The following is an 11121-nucleotide window of genomic DNA, read 5'->3' on the forward strand; positions in this document are numbered from 1 at the left end:
ATATTTATGAAGGGTAGGAATCACGTTTTATAATTTATGTCCAGCTCATTTTTTTGTTGATGCTCATTAATGTAACTAAATGATCCGACTACAACCGTAACAGTTGCCCCCTGGTGGTCATTATAGATAATGAACTGTCATGCTGGCTTTGCTTAGCAGACTCCAAAGCTGCTATGATTTAACTTTTATGTTCATTTAAAGCAATCTCTTTTTGTAATATGAGAAGCACCTTCACAACATGTATAAATCCATACACAAATTATGTTATTTTTAAAGTTCCTTATATTTTTTTTTACTAATTCAGGAAAAAATCAAAGAGATGTTTGAGAACTTGATGCAGGTCGAACACCCCAACATTGTTAAGTTCCACAAGTACTGGCTGGACATGAAGGAGACCCAGGCTCGGGTGAGAAGTGTATTGCTTTTCTTATTTTTTTCACTATCTTTTATTAAACACAGTATTTTCAGCTAATGTGTTTTTTCCTTTCCAGGTCATTTTTATCACTGAATACATGTCTTCAGGGAGCCTCAAGCAGTTCCTGAAGAAGACAAAAAAGAACCACAAGACCATGAATGTGAAGGTCAGGATTGTCACTCTTAGTCACGTATTCAGTTGTAGACTTGAGGTGATTTAAGGAACTGCAGATCCATATTTCCTAAAGGATGACTCATTATTTTACACCGTTTTGGCTTACTCTTCTCAAATGTAAATAGTTCTGGGTATTATTATGACTTAGCAATTTATCCAGGAACTATTTCTTCTTCTTTGCCTCACTGAATGCCCCTCAAGTTTTCTTTATTATATAATAGACCTTTTATTTTTATGTAGCAAATTCAAATCTGAAAGTTTTTCTTTTTCTTTCAGGCCTGGAAGAGATGGTGTACCCAGATTCTGTCGGCACTCAAGTACTGACAAATTTCCTGTAAAGAAAATTAACATGATGGGTGTTTGTTTGAACTCCTTTTACATTAATGTATGTTTTCTGTCAGCTATCTGCACTCCTGTGACCCACCGATAATCCATGGCAACCTAACCTGTGACACGATCTTCATCCAGCACAACGGGCTCATCAAGATTGGCTCAGGTCTGCTCCCAGCTGGGCTTCTTCGGATACTGCAACCAGATTATTTCACTTTGAAAGCAAAATAAACATGCTTGACTTTTATTTCCACAGTGTGGCACCGGTTGTTTGTTAATGGTAAGGTGTGCAGGTGTTTAATAGTTAATAATGTGTCGGTATGTCATCTAAACGCTGACAGGATTTTTCTATCAGTGTTCCCAGACGCCAGCGTCCACAGCAAAGGAAGGCAACACCGGGATGAGCAGAGGAATCTCCATTTTTTTGCTCCTGAATATGGAGGTGAGTCTGCTGAGTGATCCCTGTTTTCACATTTCAATGGTTTGATTTCTCTCGAATTTTCTCAGTTTATCAATATTTTTTTTTCTTTGTAACATCGTTTTACTGTTAAAATTGGCAACATCTAATGGTTGCCAATTTTAGCATCAATTGACATCATTAAGTTCTGGAGAAATATGGGAGTTTGGGAAGATATTTTTTAAACATAGTTCTCTCATCCATCCATCCATTTGTCCAACATTGATCCATCCATCCCAACAAAGATATAAAACCAACAACATTATGCAGAGAGTGATTACTGGGATACAAAAATAATGTTTTTTTTAAGTTGTCTGTGTTTTCTCAATCAAATTAGAACTGTTTTGCAAAAATTACATCCGTCTGTCTCAATCAGGTCAGGTTTATATTCTAATTTAATTTAGAGAAATCCGATCTTATGACTAAATCGATTACATTTTTGTGACATTATCAGTTAATTTCCATTAATATTTCTCATCCAAAAAGGCTTTAGGTGAAAAAAATTGTTTTCTAACAGAGTGTATTAATTAAATGTCACAAACTTGGATTTCTGTGGATTGAGTAATAAACATTGATGAGGGCACGTACATGTAAATTGAACATTCAATGTGCAAAACTCTCCATCTCTTTTCTGTCCTGATGGAGTCTCTCCTCCTGCTCATCACTCATTGATCCCAGATTCTCAGGAAACCGATCCGTATTTGAGAACAAGTCGTGCATTTTGATGCTCAGGTTGCATTTATAATTCAGAAAGTTGCCCTGAAACTACCCTAAAACGGTTGAAAAACCCCAGACAATATTTTGGCTGTTGACCAGTGTTATCGCTGGTTGTGTGCATATGTTTTGCACACAGCTTCTTTAGTTTTGGCTTAATTTTTGCCCAGTACTTTCTAAGTGTAACATCTCACATGTTATTGTTTAGATTATAAACCTGTTATGGAGAAAATGATCTTTTATGACATGCAGATTGATAAAAATATAGCTGTGTTCTTGGTACATAACATTTTCTTCTGTTTTGATTCTATTTTTTGTTTAAATCTTTCAGCTGGTGAGGATGACTACTCCATAGACATTTTCTCCTTTGGCATCTGCGCCCTAGAGGTGAGACTTAAAAACTGACTTGCTTGATGTTTATCTCTCTCTGTTAGTTGATTTAACTTCTTTTTTTTTTGTTTGTATGTTTTTCTCTTGGGGCCACTAGATGGCAGTACTGGAAATTCAAGCCAATGGAGATTCTGCTGTATCCAAGGAGGCCATTGTGAATGCAGGTCAATCTCTGGAAGACCCTCTCATGAGAGTGAGTTTCAGTGCAAGGCCTAAATATACAGTCAGTGCAAGAAAGCAAGGATAAAAAAAAGACACACAATAACACAGCATACCCAGTCATGCAGTGGCTATCAGATGAACACAGTCCTATTAAAATTATGAGACAGAGCAACCAGATCAAAATAAATAATTTTCTATTTATTCAATGGAGGGAAAAATCAATTTTTGGTAAAATTGCAAAATACAATTGAATACAATTGGTGAAATTGAATCAAAAGCAACGTATTGCCAGCCATGAAGGTGTGTACAAAACACCACAAAGATACTTTTTAAAAAATGGTTATTCATTTCTTATTTTCATGTTGAATTAACAACCGATGGAAAAATTTTTAAATAATTTATCACGCCATAATTTTTTTTAAATCACAAAAGCCTTGCATCAAAACACAGCCTTTTACTATGAAAACCCAAAGAAAAACTAAAAAGGGAGTCCCAGTTATGAGATTCAGTGTCATAATTTAGACTTTTAAAGTCATTCAAATTCAAAAATACTTTATTAAAGTCATAATAAAGTCATAATCCCAACTTTCAAAGTCTTAATAATTAGATTCAAAGTCATAATTACAAGATGCAACGTCTTAATTGTGATATATAAAGTCAGAATTTTGACTTTCAAAGTCATAAATTCAAATTCAAAAATACTTTATTAATCCAAAGGGAAATTACATGTTGCCATAACTCATCAACTTAGATAATTATGAGGAAGTAATGCTGTTTCCCTAAGGAGGCTTATCTCATAATTATGACTTTGAAAGTTAAATTATGACTTCCTGTTTGGCCTGTATTTTTTCTTTCATGGTTTTCATATTTTATTGTACATGCAATATAAGAGTTACATTTCAATAAGCGCTTAGCAACTTTGGGCCATAAATTTCAGCTGTGTGGACTGACTGTCTTCTGGCTCTCTGCAGGAGTTCACGCAGTCGTGTTTGCGTCATGATGCCAACCTCCGTCCCACAGCTCACGACCTTCTGTTCCACAGAGTCCTGTTCGAAGTCCACTCCCTCAAACTGCTCGCTGCCCACTGCCTCATCAACAACCAGTGTGAGTTTTATCACCTCCGCATGCCAAGCTGTCAAAACATCCATCTGCTCTTTTTAATGTTGATCCTGACAGAGCAAGGCACTTTTTGGTCCTGAAGGTCATGAGTTTTTGTTGTTTTTTCTTATCTGCAGATTTGCTTCCTGAGAACTGTGTGGAGGAGAAAACAAAGTCGTTTGACCCCAACGCTGTCATGGCAGAGATTAGACATGATGACAGACCCGGAGTTCAGCTCAAGTACAAATAAAAAGCTTCTTGTTTTTTTAGCTATTCTTGAACGTCATCTGACAGGTGATGCCAAACACTCACCATGCTTCTCCTCTGTCCCCTCAAGGTATTCCCATGTTTCCCCTTTAGAGCTTGACAAGTTTCTGGAGGATGTCAAGTAAGTGGAGAGCTCAGTCTAAGATCTGTTTTGCATCAGCTGTTGCATATGTTATTGCAGCGTGACATCATTTCCTCTCAACAGGAATGGGATTTACCCCTTGATGAACTTCGCCACGTCCCGGCCTCACCCCGTCCCTCGAGCTCTGTCCTTGTCTCAGGAGCAGGTTGAGACGGTGAAGACACCGACTCCTGAACCCCAGGAGACAGAAACGAGGAAGGTTAGACTTCCAAATGTCACCACAACCCCTATTTAAACCTGATCCACAGCTTTTCAAACATCTTCAGATTGCGGCATATTTGGAAAATCTTATTAATGTGTGAAGGCAATTATGACATCACCCTGGTCTTTGTCCCTCCACATCGACACTGGAGTATTGGCCCACAATCTTCCATATTTTCCTATAAAAACTGAAGATTTTTGCACCTCCACCATCAGTGTCAGACACTATCAGGGCTTAATAAAGTATGCAGATGAGAGGGCTTCGTTTACAAAGTGCTGAACATAAAAAATTATTTTGCTGCACAGTTTTAACCTGCGCAGAGCTTTTCACACATATCTCAGACGGAATAAATCATTCACACAGTTTGTTTTGCAGAAGTAAATATTGAAAAAAAAACTGCTCCTCTTGCTTTTTCTACATCCTCCTTGTTGCTAAATCCAATGCCAGACTTCATTTTCTTTCATCTGTGTTTGAATTGCAGTCTTAGAAACTGAAAGCTACCTCTCGTCTCCCAGCAACCTACTTTGTACGCACAATTTGGAGGTGTGTGCTCCTCTCTCCCCAACCGGCATCATTTTAGCCGATTAGTGAGATTTCTTAATGTTGGAGCCAGAGCAGTGGCGTATCAACAAGCTTCATTCACCACACAATATGCTAAGAAATCACCATATTTTCGTGATAGAGCTTGAAAAAATGTTAAGAGACTGTTCATATCAGTTATTATCACCCAAAACACATTAACAGTTTGTGAAATGTGTGTTGCTTTTGCAGGTTATTCAGATGCACTGTAATTTGGAATCAAATGAAGAAGGGACCAAAACTCATGTGAGTCACACAGTACTACAGGTACTTTGCCCATTCTGTGCATCTCAGTTGATCTCCTTCATGATGAAACATACTGGGCTACACTTTTTTCTCTCAAATGGGTTAATCTGAGCTTCTCGGTTTAATATAGATGATCTTTTCCTCAGCTCTCATTGTTTCTGAAGATGGATGACAAACTTCATCGGCAGCTAAGCTGTGACATCTTTCCAAGTACGTTTAAAAGTTCTTTTATATTAGACACCATATCAGACTGTGAAACCGTCAGGCTCATTGGATTTAAAGTGTGAGAAATTATTGAAGGCTTATTTACAGAACTGTACACAGTTTGGGTTCTCATTTTTTCTGAAATATTACCTGTGAAACTTTCAGCGGACACTCCGAAAGACCTCGCCAGTGAACTCGTTCACTACGCCTTCATAAACGAGGTACATGGGAAGTTTTCATTGCATTTGTTTTATATCTACATGCATTGCAGAGAAAAAATGGTTCAATTCATACAGATTTGTTCTGTTGTTTTTGTTTGTTTTTTATTTTCTTGCCACTCTCAAATGTTTTAGCTCATCAAACTAATTTCCAGACAAATATAGCTGAGTAAAAATATACAAAGCTGTTTTCAAATTATGAGTTCAGTTATTAGGGAAAATCTATGCCAACCAACCCTGGACCTCTGTGGAAAAACCATCATGCTCTGGTGTTAACTTTCAATTAGCCTTCATCAATGTTCATGAATGTTGACCCACTCTTCTTTACAGAAATATTTGAATGCAGCCACAATGCATAAGAGTTTTTTAAGGTTCTGGCTTGAACTAGGGGTTTGATTTTTGACTTGTAAAACTATTTTGATAATCTTTAAAATTCACATTTTGCATGTTTTTATACTTTCATTTTGGTCTCAACTGCTTCTTAAAACCCACCCAGACATTTGTTGGCAATAAGTTAATACTTTTTGGTGTCTGAAAAATCAGCCATTTTGAAAACCTCATAGTTGTTGAGTCACAATTTGTGGGCCGTGCACAGTTACCTAGCAACCCCAGCTGAGCCCAGCCTGTCACCTAGCAACCCCAACTGAGCTCCAGCATGTTTGGTCAGGTGGTTCAAGCGTTCTACATTGACTGTTGGAAGAGACAAGTTTGTGGTTGACTTACCATACAGAAACCTCTTGCTGCATTCTTGTTGGTTGCGCAGGAGGCTCTGCTTCTTCTTTTCAAAGAGGTACGGTGGTATAATTGTACATTTGTTAGCAGATATTTCTACCTACAAGAGTAAATGCTGAGTTGGGCCGTGGTCAGCAGCAGCTTATTTGGATTTAAAGTGACAGGAGGTCCTAAAACAGCTCTTTCATAAAGGTGCTTATAATAGGCAGACTGAATTATTATTATGTAAGAATGATTTGGTTCAAAATGTAATGTATCCTAATCTGTTCAAGGAAGCAAAATAGGTCACCTTTAAACACCTAAAACGTAAACACATCAGGTTGTTTGTTTTTTGTTTCAGAAGTTGGTTTAACTGATTAAAGACTCATATTCATGTATGTTTACCTGCAGGAGGACAGTGAGAAAGTAGCTGCATTCCTGGAGGACTCCATCAGTCGACACCGGGTCCGCGCGCTGGCCGCTGGGACCAACCAGTGACGGCGGTGTCGCGACAGCAGCTGGGACTGATAAAGGAGGTTCCCCCTCTGGGGGACGTTGATCACACGGGTGGAGAAAGAGAGGGAAGCAGACAGACAGCTGTGGAAGACATTGTCCAGGACGCAGAGGGTGAACGCTGAAACGCTTTGAAAGTCAATAAATTATCCCAGTTAGTTGGAAGGAAAACGACAGCAGCGAGAGTGAAACCGAAGGCGTTTCTGGTTGGAGGACTGGAAACGCCTCGTAGCCGAGTCCACCTTCCCCACAGAGCAGTGGCAGATCCACAGAGTCCCTGCCTAAAAGGGCTACCATGCCTTACACATTCAGTTTTCCATAATGTGACGTTTGAGAGAGACATTGTACTGTTCCAAGCCTCCTTTTGCACTCCAGTGCCCATTTTTATTGACTCACAAACAGAAACAAATGATTTCCTAAAGCCTCCGTCCTTCTCAAGCCTTCAGCCATCACAGTTTTCAGGAATTTAATATTCCACCCATCATGCACTGTTAATACTCATCCAGTTATTTATTTCTACCCCGTAACTGTGAACCGTAGAAACATTGCACAGCTTCTTCTTCCTTACTTGATTTTACCTCCCTTCCTTGCTCTCTTTGCGTTAAAGGCCAGTTCTCCCACAGCTTAACATGTCTCATCTTAATGCAGCTAGATGTCAAGCTATGAGAGGACGCCTTCTTTAGTGTTTTCTTAAAGGTTTTCCCTGTAAACGTGTTCTGGAAGCCAAAGACCTGCAAAGTGCCTGATGTGGCAATGAAATGGCATCATACCCAACTTTGCAAATTTGGGGGAAAATAATCATTCATGGTTGGTCTGTTTCTTCTAAACAAGTTTACATTACTTTATTTGGAACTTATGAAGTCAACTTTAGTATCTGAGGTTATTATTGGACGGAATCATTTTGCTCTTAGCTGCAGCAAGTCTTGCATTACAGGAGTGTTGGGTGTAAACATTTACAAGAAAAAGTTGCCATATTGTTAATCAGTTTCTCTGCTCCATAGACATTTTATTACAATTGTTTTGTAAATATATTTGAGATAATTGAAAGGCAAATTCTACCCACTTCTTAGACATTGAACTAAGTTTTATTTGCTATATCTGTGCTTTATAATGTGTGGTGTTTTGAGTAAGAATGTAGCTAATTGCAATAAGATAATATAATCATGGCTCTCTGAACTCGAGCTGATTTGTTTTTGTTTTGTTTGTTTTTTTAAACTCGAGCGGATTTACAAAAAAGTCTCCTAGGATTTATTTCTGATAACTTTAAGGTTCCTTCAGAGTCAAATTGAAGTTCTTTCCAGGCCTTTCCTTCCTTCTTTCCTTCCTTCCTTGCTTTTTTCCTTCCCTCCATTCATCCTTCATTCCAAGCAACTCTCCATCTCTCTTTTCTTCCTTCTCTGCATCCATCCATCTATCAATACATCCATCTTTCTTTCCTTCCTTCCTTATTTCCTTTCTTCCTTCCTTACTTTCTGTTTCTTTCCTTCCATTCTTCCATCATTCCAAGCAACTATCCATCCATCCATCCATCCTTCCAATCTTCCATTCTTCCTGCCTACCTTCCCTTGAAAAAAAACTTGAATATGAAACATTTTCTGCTTGCAGACTTTATTGCCTCACCACTGCCGAAAACTCCGACACAGCTAAAGTTACTTTGATTGAGCTTCAAAATGAGTCTAAAACTGATTGATAATTAAATTTTTTGGAAAATAAAGACATTGTGATGTGAACAAAATGTATTAACCCTGATATAAAACTTCCACCAACCTAAACATCAACGTTCAACCTACATCTGCATAAGTTTTGGAGTTCAGGCTGCAGGTTTAGACGTCTAAGTACAATGTTTCAGTGGATTTTTGTTTTTTCTAGATTATCGATATTTACCAGATTCACTTAAATTTTTTCTTTTTTTTTTACATGTGCGCAGGGTGTAGGGAGGTTATAAGCTTGCAGATACATAATTATGCTGCTGTACAGTCATTGCTAACAGTACTTACTATGGTCTAATTATATCAGTGTTTCTGTAAAGACAGGAGCCCTGAATTCTCCCAGACAGTTGGATTGTACATACTTGGTTGTGGCTATGTAAGGGGAGTTGCATTAAACAACCTCTTAATTTAACACAACACAATGCAGTGCCAGTGTGGCTCTCCTTTGTTCTAGTAAACTGCATGTCTTAATAACTTGCAACCATTCGAAACATTGGATTTTGCTTTTTTTTTTGTCCGTCACAGTTGAGTTCCACAGGAGAGCTGACCAAGTAAATGAATGTTCAGACTGTATGAGAATATAAAAAAGACATGCATATCAGTCTTATTTTATGTCGGATGACTTTTTTCTCTGTGACTCTGTTGAATGAAAATTGCCTTTGGATGTGTTAAACCTTTGTTGAATATTGTAGCATCTATGAATAAAATATGAAAAAAAAAGATTGTGAAGTGTTTATTTTTTGTGTTTGTGTTTTAGTGTGGTGGATCCCCTTTTTTGGTTCAGGGGTTACTGCATGTTTAGCAGAATGATCTGAATTAGTCTTTAATTGATAAGTACAGTTACCAAAATAAATGTAAGTCAATGCAGTTATTCTAGGGCTAGGAATACTCACTTATGAAATTACAGTTTGAGGTATATCAATGTAAAAAATCATAAAAGGTGATTTATTTCATAAATTGAATTCCAAAAATTTCACTCATAGATTCATTACATACTAGTGATGTAGTTCAAGCCTTTATTTCTGTTAATTAAATTTAGTTTTCTAGAAAAGTAGGACGTGACCATGTAAAAACAGGATTTCACAGAAATGTTTGACCTACACAATTATGCTACCTTGACAGTTAACCAGCAATGTTCATGTAAACACTACAATTAGGGTAAACCACAAAAGGTCATTGCTAAAGCAGCGGACTGTTCAAAAGTGCTATATTCATCCACACTGATGGAAAGTTTAATAATAGGAAAACAATATTTTTTTGTCTGGTATTCCTGTCTTGGTCCTGTACTCTTAATTTTATTTACTTGTACCATACAAGCAAAAAAAGAAGAATCACTACCTCAATAAAAATTGAATAATAATAATAAAAAACAACTGGAAACAAATTATAGTGGATATACAATAACAAAATGCCGTAATGATTTGATTAAAATAAAAACAAGAAAAGCTAGTGATTTGAGATTTTTCTTTACCTCAAAGGCAAAATTGAGAAATCCCACTAAAACTACAAGCCCATAAGTGAATGTTCAAATTGAATGATTTAAAAATAGCTACAAACAGTAGCTGCTCTGAAGGTGACCACCTTTGTAACAAGTGTGTTGAAGCCGATGAGGTAAACCATATCAATGACCTTGACAATAACACAAAGTAACAAGTCGTTTATTGTAACTTCATCTACATCAAAAATATGGCTGTGTAATTTTATTGATTCTACAATATTTAGATTTTTTCCCTCAAAGTATTGATTTTTCATCTGCTAGTATTGATACATTAAATCCTACTTTGAGTTTTATGTCAAATCCAGATGAATTAGATGACATGGCATTTTTTACCCAACTGCACATGTGCATTAAAAATGACATGTAATGAAACAACCAGCAATAATTAATTAAATAATGAAATTAAATGGATAAATTACATTATCTAATATAAGCAAATAGGACAAAAAATGATTCATTTTCTGAATAACCAAATACACAAGGCCACACAATTAAAATTTAAACAAAGCAAAGAAGAGTGGCCTGAAATACATTAACAGCAATAAAGCCAAACGGAAAACAAATACTTTTAGATGGTAATAATAGAGAAAAAATATACACGTATCCAGCAATTCAGTTTCTCAAGTATTTCAGTTACATAAGGCACATTTTTCCACTAACTTTCCACTATCACACTTAGATATATCACTCTATGAACAGCCCAATTCTTTAGCAATAATATTTTTTGTCTCCTTGTCGACAGTGTTAATGACTGTATTTGTGACTGTAGTGCAGAGAGAGTCTTCTCATTCTCATGAATGAAACCAAATTAATGAGATCAACCTCTTAGTCTAAAGTGCCCAAGTCTATAGATAGCCTTCATTCAAAACTAAATAAGTTCTGTTCTTATTAAATAATTAACAAATAACTAAACCATAAAATGAAACAAAAATAAATATAAAGAAATAGACAAAAAAGATTCCTATTGAAAAATATATTTTTGTATTTAATTAGGACTTTTTTCTTATTTGATGGCGTATTAATTAATCATGCGTTAATAACAGTATTTATTTAAATGAAGATGAAATACAAGTCCAGTTCTCGACTGCTACC

General features: G+C 36.6%; 1 protein-coding gene across 3 annotated transcripts in view; it reads left to right on the forward strand.

Annotated features, from left to right (window-relative positions):
* The window catches only part of nrbp2b (nuclear receptor binding protein 2b), a 32240-nt gene extending 23966 nt beyond the window's left edge, over positions 1–8274 (forward strand). For 2 of the 3 annotated variants that reach the window (XM_008396592.2, XM_008396593.2), the window contains 16 exons: positions 305–406; positions 492–581; positions 866–906; positions 991–1085; positions 1176–1199; positions 1275–1361; positions 2422–2477; positions 2578–2673; positions 3614–3746; positions 3878–3980; positions 4078–4128; positions 4213–4348; positions 5123–5197; positions 5323–5386; positions 5546–5601; positions 6721–8274. In XM_008396592.2, the coding sequence (XP_008394814.1) occupies positions 305–406; positions 492–581; positions 866–906; positions 991–1085; positions 1176–1199; positions 1275–1361; positions 2422–2477; positions 2578–2673; positions 3614–3746; positions 3878–3980; positions 4078–4128; positions 4213–4348; positions 5123–5197; positions 5323–5386; positions 5546–5601; positions 6721–6807 (1296 nt within the window). In that variant the 3' untranslated portion in view covers positions 6808–8274. The remainder of the gene's footprint in view (positions 1–304; positions 407–491; positions 582–865; positions 907–990; positions 1086–1175; positions 1200–1274; positions 1362–2421; positions 2478–2577; positions 2674–3613; positions 3747–3877; positions 3981–4077; positions 4129–4212; positions 4349–5122; positions 5198–5322; positions 5387–5545; positions 5602–6720) is intronic. The other variant, XM_008396595.2, reaches the window with a different exon arrangement.
* The last annotated feature ends 2847 nt before the right edge of the window (positions 8275–11121 follow it).

This window comes from Poecilia reticulata, linkage group LG20 (assembly GCF_000633615.1).
Source record: "Poecilia reticulata strain Guanapo linkage group LG20, Guppy_female_1.0+MT, whole genome shotgun sequence".
Taxonomy (NCBI): Eukaryota; Metazoa; Chordata; class Actinopteri; order Cyprinodontiformes; family Poeciliidae; genus Poecilia; species Poecilia reticulata.